The 16,492-nt window shown below is 36.4% G+C and overlaps 1 protein-coding gene across 15 annotated transcripts in view; it reads right to left on the reverse strand.

Annotated features, from left to right (window-relative positions):
* Window positions 1-16,492, reverse strand: part of OXR1 (oxidation resistance 1) — a 338,860-nt gene that overhangs the window by 8,115 nt on the left and 314,253 nt on the right. For 13 of the 15 annotated variants that reach the window (XM_059671919.1, XM_059671916.1, XM_059671928.1 and 10 more), the window contains 4 exons: window positions 16,147-16,299; window positions 13,808-13,903; window positions 11,262-11,335; window positions 7,212-9,092 (listed from right to left, as the gene is read on the reverse strand). In XM_059671919.1, the coding sequence (XP_059527902.1) occupies window positions 8,957-9,092; window positions 11,262-11,335; window positions 13,808-13,903; window positions 16,147-16,299 (459 nt within the window). In that variant the 3' untranslated portion in view covers window positions 7,212-8,956. Of the gene's footprint in view, window positions 1-7,211; window positions 9,093-11,261; window positions 11,336-13,807; window positions 13,904-16,146; window positions 16,300-16,492 lie in introns of those variants that run through there. The other 2 variants (XR_009449529.1, XM_059671926.1) reach the window with 2 other exon arrangements.

Consider the following 16,492-nt stretch of genomic DNA (forward strand, 5'->3'; position numbering starts at 1 on the left):
AGTGAAATACTAAGGTGCGGAGTGCGTGCGGAGCGGGCTGGAGGCGGAGGGCGCGGTTGTTGTTTTCAATCGGGAGGGAGTTTCAGACTCTGAGCTCCAGATCCTGGTGAGTCTCTAGGGACCCAGACTCAAACGGGAGAAGCGCGACTGTCTGGCTTCGGTCGGAACTCGAAGGCAGCTTTCTCTCCGAGGTTTGCAGCGGTTGCTGGGACTCTGTGAGGCAGAGCCCCTAGGGACGGAACTGAGAGCAGCCATAACTGCTTGCTCTGGCCCGCCCTGTAGATCCCCGGGGACCCACCCCGCCCAAGCCCTGTGCAGAGCCATTTGCCGAATAGCCTCAGGCAAACGCTAGATTAGCACCGCCCTAGAGATCCAGCACAGAAGCTCTCCCACTGCAGACACAGCGGACTCTCATAGCCAGTTAGCCTGGAGGTCAAATCACCCCCACTATTGCCGACAACAATCAAGGCTTAACTACAAGACTGCGGACAAAGACCACTAGGGGGTGCACCAAGAAAGCATAAAAAATGCGGAGACAAAGAAACAGGACAAAACTGTCAATGGAGGATATTGAGTTCAGAACCACACTTTTAAGGTCTCTTAAGAACTGTCTAGAAGCTGCCGATAAATGTAGTGAGATCCTCAAGAAATCTAATGAGACCCTCGATGTTATGATAAAGAACCAACTAGAAATTAAGCATACACGGACTGAAATAACGAATACTATATAGACTCCCAACAGCAGACCAGAGGAGCGCAAGAATCAAGGCAAAGATTTGAAATGCGAAGAAGCAAAAAACACCCAACCAGAAAAGCAAAATGAAAAAAGAATCCGAAAATATGAAGATAGTGTAAGGAGCCTCTGGGACAGCTTCAAGCGTACCAACATCAGAATTATAGGGGTGCCAGAAGATGAGAGAGAGCAAGATATTGAAAACCTATTTGAAGAAATAATGACAGAAAACTTCCCCCACCTCGTGAAAGAAATAGACTTACAGGTCCAGGAAGCGCAGAGAACCCCAAACAAAAGGAATCCAAAGAGGACCACACCAAGACACATCATAATTAAAATGCCAAGAGCAAAAGACAAAGAGAGAATCTTAAAAGCAGCAAGAGAAAGAAACTCAGTTACCTACAAGGGAGTACCCATACGACTGTCAGCTGATTTCTCAACAGAAACTTTGCAGGCCAGAAGGGAATGGCAAGAAATATTCAAAGTGATGAATACCAAGAACCTACAACCAAGATTACTTTATCCAGCAAAGCTATCATTCAGAATTGAAGGTCAGATAAAGAGCTTCACAGATAAGGAAAAGCTAAAGGAGTTCATCACCACCAAACCAGTATTATATGAAATGCTGAAAGGTATCCTTTAAGAAGAGGAAGAAGAAGAAAAAGGTAAAGATACAAATTATGAACAACAAACATGCATCTATCATCAAGTGAATCTAAGAATCAAGTGAATAAATAATCTGGTGATCATAATAGAATCAGGGACATAGAAAGGGAATGGACTGACTATTCTTGGGGGGGGGGGGGGAAAGGGGTGTGGGAGATGGGGGAAGAGACTGGACAAATATCGTGCACCTATGGATGAGGACAGAGGGTGGGGAGTGAGGGCGGAGGGTGGGGCGGGAACTCGGAGGAGGGGAGTTATGGGGGGAAAAAAGAGGAACAAATGTAATAATCTGAACAATAAAGATTTAATTAAAAAAACAAACAAACAAAAAAACTCCCCTGAAGATACTATTCAAACAATATGAAAATACATATGTGTAATGCATTATTTTTCATTGCAAGTCACTGCAAAGAACCTAATACATATGGGAAAATGATAGAATAAACTATGGTACATCTATATAATGTATGCAGCTCTAAAAAAGGAAGATCTTTAAGAACTGAAATAGTTATTTTTAGAGAGCATGTGTGTATACACACATTAGATTTTATACACACATATATACACACTCTGGATTATATGTGTGAACATGTCATATATATATACACTGAGTGGCCAGATTATTATGACCACCTGACGTTTGTAGGCAAATTAGCTATAATTTCCCGCTGAAGTTGCTAGAGGGCAAGATCATTATAAACGTCTGAATAGCACAACATACCTAAGTATCGTTGCTGATCAGGTTCATCCTATCATGTTGATGGCGTATCCCAATGGGGATGGCTTCTTCCAACAAGACAATGCGCCATGCCACGGTGCTCGTATTGTGCAGGAGTGGTTTCAAGAACATGAGGGAGACTTTACCTTGCTTAGGTGGCCCCCACAATCACCAGATCTCAATCCCATTGAGCATTTGTGGGATGAAGTTAAAAAGAGCCATCAAGCAGCTGGTTCCACAACCATCAAATCTCACAGAACTGGATAGTGCTATTCATCAGGCATTGTGTCAGATTCCTCGCATCACCTTTCAACATCTCGTGGAGTCAATGCCAAGAAGAATTGCCGCAGTATTGAAGGCAAAATGTGGCCCAATGAAATACTGATGGGGTGGTCATAATAATCTGGACACTCAGTGAATATAAAACCTCCATTTTGAAAATAGGGATGGGTGGAAATAAGTTGAAAGAGACAGAAAAAAGTTCTGTAGAATTTGGATTTTGGAACCTTTTAAATGTTACATATACAAAAAAGTAAAATTAAACAAATGAATAGGAAAAATATAAATTGAATACAAAAGTAATAACCGTAATTCTATTTCGAATGATTAAAATAAGCACACAGGAAGGAAAAAGAAATATACATAACTTTTGAATACAATCCAGAGACAAAAAAGCTGCAAAGAAATGCTAAAATCTAATTTTGTTTGTGAGGGTATGGGTGTACAATTCTGAAACTATGTCTTAGATGAAGAAAATGAGGAAACATACTGATGTCCTCAGTGTGGGAGAAGAGACACAAACATGGAGAGGAAAGACGAGGAAGAATCTGTAATGCTAAACTGGTTAGAAGTATCGGTGTGCATCTGTGATGTGTGCATTTATTTCCTACCTCTGTCTCCCGAGAGGCTATAGAAGCAATGCCACCCCAGCAGCAACACGCTAACATCCAGATTTCAAAATGCCATCTTCCTTAAAAGAAAACATGTCTACTTGGAGAAATGACTAATTGTAGGATGGGGTTACAGAAAGTATAGTTAAGTTTGGAACATCGTGTTGCACCAGAAGCAAGCAAGGTTCAAAGACATGGAGAAATGCACAGAAGCCAACTATTGGGGTTCCCATCGGTTAACTCTAGGGCACAAATAGATTATTCAAGACTTGGAATTAAGAACAGAAGCCCACTAGTCATACTAATAATGGACATTGTGGTGTTTTAAAAAATTAACCTCATTATTTTATTATTATTTTAATCCTCAACCAAGGATATGCTTAGAGAGAGGGAGGAGGAAGAGAGGGAAGAAGGATGGGAGGAAGAAACACCTATTGGTTGCCTTCCATTCATGCCCCAACAGAGGATCAAACTTGCAACCCAGATATGTACCCTGACCAGGAATCACACCAGTAACCTTTCGGTACACAGGACACTCAACCAACCAATGATCCACTCTGGCCAGGCAATGATAGATAATCTTAAATGATGGAAAAAGGAAAACTCTTCCTTACAGTAAATGCCAAATAATAAATGTGCTGGGAATAAAAGAAAAATGATTTTACAACCATTTTAGTAATTCAGATAAGAATCCTGAATAGATACCAAGAACATTGTGAAAAATAGAGTATCTATGATATCAAAGTACCTCCCTGCACATTCCTTATTACAAAAGGAAACATGATAGCAGTGGAGAAACATGGTGAACACTTTCTTCATCAACTAATGGAAGCTTTCACCAATAAGGGGATAAGCATAAATCCTAATATGATGCAGAGGACAGAACATCGCTTCTGTGGTTTTGCTGCCAAAAATGCATAACTTAAATTTAAATATAGGAAAAATTCAGATAAACCCACACTGAACTCTTCCAGGTTGAAAATAAAGAAGATAGCATTAAATGCAATGAAGGATCCTGGATTGAATTATGTATCAGAAAAAAAATAACGCTTTAAAGGATATTAGAACCATTGGTGAAATTCAAAAATGAACTATATATTCAATGATATGTTAAATTTCCCGAATTTGATAATTGTATACTTAAAGGACCTAAAAGGATATCCTTGTCTTTAGGAGATACATGCAAATGTTTATATATATGGTTTGAGAGTTATTAATCTCAGCAAAATAATAGGTGAGTGGGTGTGTGGAGAAATAAGGGAGATTCTGGGGAAAGGAGAAAAGAAAGGAAATAGTTCAATGAACATTCTAGTACATATCTCTTGGTAAACAAATGTATACATTACTGTTAGGTATATACCAAGAAATTAAATTTGCTGGTCAAATGCTCACCTTTAGTACATACTTCCAAAACAGTATTCCAAAGTACTTTAACTTCACATTTCCTTTTAAGATAGCTTTTATTGGCTATTTTAATATTCTTAGGAATTGCCAGTCTTCTGCCTTTTCTTCTGAACTTCTTTGTAGTCATTTATACATTGTGTATGAGATCTTCATTAGATCTGTGTATTACAAAAACCTTTCATTCTGTTGATTTTCAACTTTTTATCTTTTGATAAAAAACTCTTAAAATTGTAATGTAGCATATCACTTTCTCCTTTATTTTGTGTTCCATTTAAGAAATATGTGTATCCTAAGATTATGAAGCTATTCTTCTATATTTTAAATAAAATAGCATTATTGTTTTACCATTCACATTAGGATATATAAGTTGTAATTAATTTTTGTATGTGGTGTGATAGGTTAACTTTTTTATTCCACAGACATCCAATTAACTCAGTGCCATTTATTGAAGAAAAAAAAATCTTCTCCATTGTGTTATCTTTTAAAAAATTCAGAAAACATTATGTAGTATCCTTGTCTTACTATAGCCTTTGTTTTAAAGTCCATTTTGCCAGATATAAATATTGCTACCCCAGCTTTTTTTGCCTTTCTACTTGCATAAAATATCTTTTTTTCCAACCCTTTACTCTTGCCTATATCTTTCATTCTGAGGTAGCTCTATGGAGACATATATATAGGTCTTATTTTCTTATCCATATGTACGTCTTCTTATCCATTCAACCACCCTATGTCTTTTGATTAGAGCATTTGACCTATTTACATTTAAAGTAATTATTAATAAGTATAAGACTGTTCTGGAATTTTTTTTTTTTTACAAAGACTTAAGTTTTGGTATTAAGTAATGCTAGCTTGAAAACAATAAGAAGTTATCTCTTTTCTCAGTGCCTTGAAAGAGTTTATGTAACACTGATAGTTTTAGAATTACCCAGAACCATGAGTCGGTTTTTTTTGTTGTTTTGTTTTGTTTTGTTTTGTGGGAAGGCTTTTTCTTTAACAGACTCAATTTCTATAATGTAAAAATTATAATTTATGTTGGGTCAGGTTTAATAAGTTGTTTTCTAAAACATTTTTCCACTTCATCTATAATGTCAAGTTTATTGATGCAAAATTATTTACAATACTCTCTCTTTAATGCAGGCTCTATGCAGTGGTTCTCAACCTTCTGGCCCTTTAGATACAGTTCCTCATGTTGTGACCCAACCATAAAATTATTTTCGTTGCTACTTCGTAACTGTAATGTTACTACTGTTATGAATTGTAATGTAAATATCTGATATGCAGGATGGTCTTAGGCGACCCCTGTGAGAGGGTGGTTCGACCGCTAAAGGGGTCACGACCCACAGGTTGAGAACTGCTGCTCTATAGGTGATGTTTCCTTTTAAATTCTTAATAATGGTAATCTTTTTATCTTATTAGATTTACACTTAAAAAAAAAATATATATATATATATATATTATTGATTTTTTACAGAGGAGTGGAGAGGGATAGAGAGTCAGAAACATCGATGAGAGAGAAACATCCATCAGTTGCCTCCTGCATGCTCCCCACTGGGGATGTGTCTGCAACCAAGGTACATGCCCTTGACCGGAATCAAACCTGGGACCCTTCAGTCTGCAGGCCGACGCTCTATCCACTGAGACAAACCAGTTAGGGCTAGATTTACACTTTTATTATTCTCAGATTTGTTTCATGTATTTGTTTTAAATTTTATTGGTTTCTGCTCATACCTTTATTTTGTCTTACCTTCTATTTTCATTGTTTAATTTGTTGTTCTTCTAGCTTCCTGTGCTGTAAGCAGAGAGCCTTTTCTTCTATCATTTAATGTTTCTATACCCCAAAAATCTATTTGAAGATTTCTCTCTTTTCATTCAGTCTATAATCTTCAAAGGTATAGCACACATAGGATATGGTTTCAACATCTACCTGTATGTTGTTGCTTAAAATTTTTTCTCATCAGAACAGAATATTAAATCCCCCCTCCCAAATCTATTCAATTTCTCACATCATACTAACACAAGGTCCATAGTAACCCACCTGCTTTTTTCTTTCTGTGTATCACCCAACTTGACAAATAATATACCCAGTTTCTAAGTAAAAAACCAGACAGCTATCCTTAACTCTTCTGACATCCAATAACCAAATCCTGTTTATTCTAATCCTAAACATTTCTAATCCATGCCTCCTTCTTTAATTACCACTGTTACTAGTCTTCTTCAGGCTTCAATATTTCCCCTCTGGTCTTTACAATGGGACTTGTCTCTACTTTTTCTCTTTACCAATCTGTTTTTCAAAGATCATGAAGTGGAAATTTGATCATGTGATTCCTCCACTCAAATTTTTTAATTACTCATACAAGATTTTAAAAAATTAATTTCTTGGCACTGCACACAACAAACCTCTTTATGACATTAGTCATACCTTGCTATGCACTCCCCTTCATAAAAGAAAACAACATAATTTAAAAATATTAAATGATTTGCACTTCTCCACATGCCAAGTGTCCTTACTTTCCCATTTTAAAACTGTGTTGCTCCCTTTACTTGAACGCACCGCATCCTTTTATTACTACTACAAGCACCACCACCACCAGCACCAGCACCAGCACCACCATCACAAGTCATCACCACCACTATAATCATCACCATCATCACCACCACCCCCACCACCACCACCACCACCACCACCACCACCATCACCTCCATCATTAGAAACATTTTTATATCTAACAGATAGGGATATGATTAATCAAAGATTTCTTAATATGAAAGTAAACTGCTTTTCAATAAATCCAAACTCAAATTTATATTTATATATTTAATTTTATTTGGTATACACCACTATGACCTTATTGTAATTGAAATCCAATCAGGATTTTTTTTTTAGGATTAGTCAACTCCACAAAGACAATAATACTGCTGTGGAAGACCAAATGGGGGGAAACCCAATATATTTATTTACAATTCCCTATTTGTAAACACTTAATCTATATACTATTAAGTTATAATGAGAGAGCTTTACATAGACAAGAAAATGATGCCCTGCATTTCTATTCATATTCAGCAATAGCATATTAAATAGAACATCAAATTTTCTTTTCCATTAGCATTATGCTTTTTTAAGATAATTATCTAAATTTTCAAAAGATCTAAATATATTTAAGTGCTATACAACTAAAACTACTAAGCCAACATATTTGGCTTATAATTTCATTTTTAGAATAATTTAAAGTGCTATAAGCAACCTGGCAATCCATACTTTCTATAAGAACAAAACTACCTTTAAACATTAATTTACAAGATAATATACACTGTTTATCTGGAATAGCTGAAATTTCAGCACAAAGTCACTGTCACATGTATAACAGCAGGATTTTGTTTGCATAACATGAAGCTTTGAAATTAACTGATGAATTATTGCCATAATGGCTTATTATTGGTTTCCCACAAAAGAGGATAAGAACTACTAGTATATTCTATCTTTTTTTTTGAGGTCACTTGACAGTAAGTTTGCATATTCAACAAGTCTACTGAGTTACAATTGTCTACTATTATCATTGCCCTTTTATAACAGCAAATGCTAATGGTAACTAATAACTAAAAAAAAAAAAATCAAGTTTTTTTTTTCCCTTTTGAACAGGAACCTATATTTTGGGAGCTGGTGTGCAATAAGGCTAAAACAACATAACTATAAAACAGTATACCTGACACAAATGTTGAAGAAATACGCAGTTGTTTTGTAGTTTTATATGTATAATACTCTGCTAAGCTATAAATATGTAAGTAGACTATTTTCTTGCTTGATATATTAAATCCAGTAGAATCATCAAGTTCTCATTCTCCTTTGTCATTTTATAATTCTTTATCAGTTAATTCAGTGATGAAAGCATATGCCCAAACCTGCAGATCATGCACATTGCAGTCTATTTCAACCAGAATTCTCCTCAAATTTCATTTCTATTAAAATGAAATTGAGAGTATTTGCAAAATTAATGAAGAGAATGTTGTAGTGTGAACTAGAACTCAGTGGTCCATAAAGTATGCATTAATTTGGCATGTGTTTTTTCCTTCTTAAGAATGACTAAGTTTAGCATGTTCAAAATTCATCTGTGCCAACCTTATAGAGAGAACAGTATCTAGTCTTCATTCCCTCAATGACCCAATTAGAATGATCTAGTTAAACAATATAGTTTTAAAAATAATAAACCAAAACAGGTTCAACAAAAGAGCACCATCCTTTTAGGAGACTGAGATAACATGGATTGTAGGTAAGGTCGACACTATGATCAAAATGCTGCCATAATTCTGACAAAAACCCAAGCTTTTATACTACATGGACCTATACCATGGTCTAAACCTAAAGAACTCTGGGACAGAAAACATGATTTTAAAAATAAATTCCAAAATTATAACGGTAATAAATGGTGATATGGACTAATTTTAAAGCACGAGTAATATGTTACATTGTATTGCTTCTTGAACTTTCCAAATAATGCTTATCCATGTCAGGTTTGGGCCATTATCCTGCTAAGACAGAGAGCATTATATTTATTCAAAAGCCCAGATTTCAATGTCTTGGATAAAGAAATCTTCCTTCTTAGAAAGTGTATTATTCCCAAACGTTTTACAAGAATGGCTTCTTCCATGGTAGAGATCTCCATCAAGCCAAAGGGCAAATTCTCCCCTGCAATACATAAAATAGTTTTAACAATAATATTTTATAACTGAAAAAAAAATCAAGTTTTTTCCCCCCTTTTGAACAGGAAACGTATGCCCTGAGTTGTAAAATGATAATTGCAGAGCTTGTAAAATAATTTAAATGAGACATTTCAATATCCAACAACTCTAGTTCATATCCAATTATACAATCCTATTACTGTAGAGATCAAGAAATAAAATGAAGCTCTAAAATTAACTTCATATATAATTAACTTTTGAGACAAGTATGGCTCTGTTATTCTTTGCCTGATATTGTGGGTTTCTCTTTAGCTCTAAGGTTTTAATACACAAGCTAGGTCAAAAATAGGTTTACAGTTGTTTGTATTTAAGGTAATACAATACTTAATCGGTAATCATATAAGAATAAACTCTGGCCCGGTCAGTGTGGCTCAGTGGTTGAGATGGACCCATGCACCAGGAGTCACTGGTTCGATTCTTAGAGCACATGCCTGATTTGAGGGCTCAATCTCCAGTAGGGGGTTGTGCAAGAGGCAGCCAACTGATGCTTCTCTCTCATCAATGTTTCTATCTCTCCCTCTCTCTTCCTCTTTCTGAAATCAATAAAAATATTTTAAAAATTAAAAAAAAAAAAAACAGAATAAACTGTTTCGTGTACTCACGACTGTAAACCTACTTTTCCGAATGGTATATCTATAATCTTTCCTGTCAATTTTGCAACATGACCTACTGTTAAGAAAAACAACTCAACCAAACTAAATCTTCACAGTACAAAGTTAAGAACAGCTTTAAAAATCTGGGCCTCTGCAGCCCAGACCAGAAGACCATATAAAGTGAAACTACTGACTACTCTGGCTTAACAGCGAGAAATTCCTGAGAAATACAGGGTGGGCAAAAGTAGGTTTACAGTTGTGAGTAGACCAAACACAGTTTATTCTTGTGTTATTATTTATTATTATTGTGTTATTACCATATGAACAACTGTAAACCTATTTTTGTTCACCTTGTATTTAACATGAGTCGCTCAGAGGCATAAAGTTCCATATTATCTAAAATAAAATGTGGGGTTAAAATGAAGGGTTCAATCTCTAATTCACTGCTAGGAAACGTTAGACTTGAGTTGCTCAAGGTACCACATGTAATGTCTGCGGAAGCTGGAATCTGAACTGGGTCTATCTGACTCCAAAGCCGACATTCTGTCTATCACCATCGTGATTTTGAGTTCTTCCTGTCTAGAATTCTGGAATATCAAGTCCCTGTAGCTCCCATTTTCTGAGCCTGTACTCTCCTTTTTCAAAGACAGTAAACTTGTCTTAATTTGTTATTAAATTAGCCAAAGGTTAGTTTAGTTTGCTGGAATCATGTTGTATAATTAATTAAAATCAAGTTCTGGCAGAAACTACTGATAAGCAAAATAGATCCAGAGGTATAGAAGCACGAACAGACAGACCTTCCCCTGAGAGGGGAGGTAGGGTGTATAGGAAGAGATCAATTAAAGACCTTGTATGCATATATGCATAACCCATGAACACAGATAATAGGGTGGTGAAGGCCTGGGGCGGGGGAAGGAGGCAGGCTAGAAGAGTTCAATGAGGGAAAAAAGGAAACATATGTAATACTTTCAACAGTTAAAAAAAAATCAAATTACTTATTGACTCATACTGTTAAAAACAAAACAAATAAGAAAAAAAAACAACCTGAAAACTTGGGGTGGGAAGGATAACTACAATTTTTTTGCAAAAACATTTTTTATTATTGCCTAAAATATCAGTCCAAATAGTCTCCAGGGTAGAATAACATGAAAACAACTGGACCATCTTTTGTACATTGGGAGAAGTAACAAACCACTACGGTACTTAAAAACTGGGTAAGTTCTAAAGTATTAGTATATTTCTTTTTCAAATACTAAGGAGTCATTGTACTCTAATAACAGATGGATTTTAATAAAAAGGGAATGAACTAAACAGCATTTTAAAATGAATAAACATATTCTACCAATGGTTTCAAATACTACACTTAATCACCTTCTTGCAAATAAATTACACTTTCTTAAATATTATGTTCGGATTCTAATGTCAAACTTTCCAAAGATAACTTATTTTATAAATAACACAAATAAAAGTAATATAAATAAAATTTCTTAAAAATCTCATGGCAAAATGTTCAGGAGACTTACCCTCCACCACCAAAAGCTAGGGAATCCATGTCTCCTTTGATAAAAAACATATTATCACCTGTCCACTTAAAGACCTACATAAATGAAAAAAAAAAAAAAAAGCTTTTATATGTAGATGAAACGGTCACTAAACAGTTAATTCTCCTAAACTCCAAACAGTTAACAAAGTCTAGATGGATAGTAAGAGAAACTAGAACAAGAACAAAGCGTTTGGGCAGAAGTTGTGGTGCTTTGGGTTTCACTGTTTGTATGACTAAATTTAAAAGCACATGTTCTACTGTAACGTAATCTTCAATTCCAATTCCTTACCTCTTGACACATACTTCTCTTTTCTGACTATATAGGTATTAAGAATTAAATGGCTAATGAAAATAGTTGAATACAATTGAAAATCAATTTAAAACACTGATGTGGATGACATTAACTTTTAACGTTAAACATGCATTAATTTGATAATATTGTAATACTAGAAGCCCGGTGTATGAAATTCATGCACTGGGGGGGGGGGGGGGAGTAGGGAGGGGAGGAGAGGGTCCTTCAGCCCAGCCTGCACCCTCTTGCAGGCTGGGAGCCCTCAGGGGATGTCCAACTGATGGCTTAAGCCAGCAGAGGCAGGAGTGGCTCCCGCTACCGCCACTGTGATTGCCAGCCATGAGCCCAGTTCAGGGCTGCTGGCTTGAGTGGCGCTCCCCCTGTGGGAGTGCACTAACCACCAGGGGGCAGCTCCTGTGTTGAGCATCTGCCCCCAGGTGGTCAGTGCGCGTCATAGCGACTGCTTGTTCTGCTGTTCGGTTGATTTGCATATTTGCCTTTTATTATATAGGATTTTGATATAGGGCCAAGGTAATTTCTTTGATTTATATTTTACTTTCATCATCCTATATAATAAAAGCCTAATATGCTAAGTGTCCAGTCCTCCATTCAACCAATCAAAGTATAATATGCTAATGATATGCTAGGGCCACTCAACTGCTCACTATGACATGCACTGACCACCAGGGGGCAGACAGTTGATCAGCCACTATGATGTGCACTGACCACCAGGGGGCAGACAGTCGACTGGTTGCTATGACATGCATTGACCATCAGGGGGCAGATGTTCCAACCAGTAGGTTAGCTTGCTGCTGGGGTCTGGCCACTCGGGACTGAGCAAAATGGGCCAGATACATCCTGGAGCCCTCCCACAGTCCCTTCCTGGCTGGCCAACCTCCCACATCCCCCCCTGGTCCCAATTGTGCACCGGTGGGGTCCCTCGGCCTGGACTGCGCCCTTTCGCAATCCAGGACCGCTCTGGGGATGTTGGAGAGCCGGTTTCAGCCCGATCCTGCAGGCCAGGCTGAGGGACCCCACTGGTGCACAAATCTGTGCACCAGGCCTCCAGTTCTTATATAAGCTCGTGACATGTTTATAATTTCCCATTTCAATTTCTTTAAAGAGCAGAGAGAAAATAAAAAATACTTGAGACATCCAAGGGTAAAACTTCTAGATGTTAATATCTCTAAATATTTTTTTCTAAGCTTTCATGGGAGTTTTACCTAAACTTAATACAATAGCAATTTCTAGCACCTTACTCTTACCAAATTTTTCCAAAGAATTCATTATAGTTTAAATAAGGTAAACCTTAACACTCACTTTTTCAATTATATAACATTTAATTACATTCTAACAATTACCATGTAGAAATAGCATTAAAAGTTTTGAGAATAAGCACCATAGAATCTTAAAATTTCTGTAACAACTATAGATTCCAGTGAGGTGTAGGCATCGGTTGATATGTTTTGTGAAGGGAATGGAAAACACTGGCTAATCTGATGAGCCAGTTAAGTGCAAGTTTGTTAAGGAAGTTTCTATTGTATTATCAAATCCTTCCTATTTTGTTCATTATAGAAACTGTTCATAGAGACCACTCATTTTTTTAAAACAAATCTGTTGATTCCTTTTTCAAGATCATAATTTCATCTCTTACGAAAGGTTTGACATGCTGAGCCTTAATGTACCTGAGATGCTAGGGTTGTACTCAATGTTTTAAACAGAATCACACATTCACTAAAATTCATGTATAACTTTACATTTTAGGTCTGATTGGCATTAGAATGTTTTCAATTTAAGTTAGTCAAGCCACTATTAAAAAAAAAAGGGTAATCACTTTTGAATAAAACAAAAATAATTTATTTTTTAGGTTTTCAAGACGTACATCATTATGCTTATTTAGTCATTAAAAGTTTCTAGGAATTTCACAATGGCAGTTCATACACAGAATAGCAATAATGCTATACACGCCTTTCTGAGCCCATAATGTGTGTCTGGCACCAGGCCAAGTATTGTACATATCAGATACTCATCTAATTTTTAAACAACTCTGGTGCACTTTATGGTCCCCATTCTATCCACAGAAAAAATGAAGCTCAAAATGATAAAAAAGTGGTATTTTCAGTGAGTAAAAGGCTGAGATGAGAGACAAGCGCAAGTACACAAGACTCCAAAGTTCATGTTCCTTTCATTATGGCATCTATTTATAAATGGAATGTTAGAATAACCATCATTACCTCAAACTCTGGACGGAAGGTAAAAACAAAGGTTTCTCCAGTACCATAGAAGCCATCACTCACTTTAAATGGCTCACTTGCTAATGCACCGAAAACCTAAGGATAAAAATAAAACATATTGTTTTATTAAGCATTAGCCTATTATATATGTTTAAGTAAAATGCAAATAAATAAATAAATAAATAAATAAAGAAATCCAGTATAGTTTTATGTATTTGCACTAACAAAGGGAAACATGATCAGTGGCTATATAATTCACATTAATGCCAAGTACAAATCATATCAGTTTCTCTATTTTTCCAAGTTTTAAAATCTAAAAAGATGCTTATTACAACAAACAGATAATCTTAAAAAGTGCTCCCACATTTCAGGAGGACTTACATGCACAATGTGTGTACAGTAAGGATAACATGCTGCTGTGGGTGGAGCACCCAGCGAGAAAAAGCCCTTTAGGACAGGTAAACATTCTAGTACTAAAAGTATGCTATCTTTCGCTTCATCAGAGAGTAAACTCCATGAGGGTAGCCCTTGGATCTGAAGTGTTTGGCCTGTAAAGGCCATTGTCTTACATAGTATAAGACACACAGCAGATACCCTAAAAAAAGAATAAATGAATAAAAAGACCTGAACAAGTCATTTCAATGTTCTCGGTCTAAGTTTCTACATCATAAATGGAATGTAGAGAGCTTGACAAATGATCTCTATATTCACTGTTTTGACTTTCTATTTTCATTTTTAAAATAGACTTTCTTATTAAAAGGTATATATAATACATATATAATATATATATGTAATTTTGAATGATCACTAAGCAAAGTCCCATTTAAGCTTCATTCAGACAAGAAACAGATTACCAGTACTCCAGAAGCTTTCCTTGTACCTCCTCTGCACTCTCACCCTCTCGAAAAGCCACTAGCCCAGCCGTGGGCAAACTACGGCCCGCGGGCCGGATCCGGCCCGTTTGAAATGAATAAAACTAAAAAAAAAAAAAAAAAAGACCGTACCCTTTTATGTAATGATGTTTACTTTGAATTTATATTAGTTCACACAAACACTCCATCCATGTTTTTGTTCCGGCCCTCCAGTCCAGTTTAAGAACCCATTGTGGCCCTCGAGTCAAAAAGTTTGTCCACCCCTACACTAGCCCAACAATAACATAGATTTGTTTTGCCCATTTATGAACTTTCTATAAATGGAAAGTTACTCCTCAGTGTCTGATTTTAAGCTCATATTATGTTTGTGACACTTATCTATGCTAGGCATTAATAGTTCATTTTCATTCTTGCTTTTACTGGGTGTATAACCCTGAGAAAGTTGATACATCTCATAAGTCATAATCAACTCATCTTTAAAACAGGAATGAAAAAAATATCAATCTCATAGGGCTTTGATGATTAATTAAGATAATGCATAGAAAATGATCAGACAAGTGTGCACAATAAGCACACTAAAGGTATCAGTACAAGTAGCCCTAGTTTTTTAAAAAAATTAATATTGCTATTTCACCCCCTTATTACTCTCTAATGCTGGTAATTGACTTGGACTTGCTGTTTTAGGAACACGTGAATGTTTCCCTTGCTTATCTGTTGTTTTGCTCTTGGTATCATCTTCACACAATTATCTTTTTAATTTTAAAAATTTAACCCATGCTTCAAGACTGTCAATTTCCACCCTTTTTGTGAACCTCATTCTCATCTTTCCCAAATAGATATAAACAATCCTCTCTCTAAGCACCTCTTTTGTTTTCCTTAAGTAATTATATTTACTGCTTGGCATTAGAGACACTAATATAGTTAAACTATGGGTCCGGTGCATGGATTCATACACCTGTGGGGTCCCTTGGCCTGCGGCTCTCTGACATCCCCCCAGGGATCCCGAATTGCAAGAGGGCACAGGCCAAGCTGAGGGACCCCACCAGTGCATGATTCGGGCAGGGAAGGGACCGCGGGAAGGCTCCAGGGAGTATCTGGCCCGTCTTGCCCAGTCCCGATCAGCTGGACCTCAGTAGCAAGGTAGCCTACCAGTCGGAGCATCTGCCCCTGGTGGTCAGTGCATGTCATATCTACAGGTCGAATGGTCATTTAGGCTTTTATAGATACAGATATTCTTTTCTACCAGACTATAATCTGTTTGAAGGCAGGAACTCCTTAAAATGCAATCATGTACATATCTACCTTCAGAAGCACTCAGCATTGCCTTGCATATTAAAAGTACTCAATAATTATCAGTTAAACTTAATAAAATGTACTAATAAAAATAATTTTTGTCAAAAGAATATGCTAAAGTTCTGTTATTGTAATCTCTTAAAAGGTAAGGTGTCTATATAGCTATTTTCATACCTGTCCATCACTGTCTTTAATCACCATCAGCACTGGGGTGTCTAAACCTATCATTGTTCGATAAAGAGTCTTCAAGCTTGTGCCATGCTTCCCGGTACCATAAACAAGAGTCCATGGATAGCCAATTGTTCTTGGTGGAAGATGCTTGGTAAGCTTTGAAAAATAAAATGTTAAAATTTACTTGATAGCTTATTGTCAGTTTGTTGGATACTAATGCCAGTTGGAATTGAATGGTATTTTATAAAATGTAGGCTACAAAAATAACAGTAGTTTATCATTCTCAAAGATACTGAGATGCTTGAAGAGTAATTGTACATTTCTCAGCATGAAATACTTTCTTGTCCAG

The sequence above is a fragment of the Myotis daubentonii genome, chromosome 17 (assembly GCF_963259705.1).
Source record: "Myotis daubentonii chromosome 17, mMyoDau2.1, whole genome shotgun sequence".
Lineage (NCBI taxonomy): Eukaryota > Metazoa > Chordata > Mammalia > Chiroptera > Vespertilionidae > Myotis > Myotis daubentonii.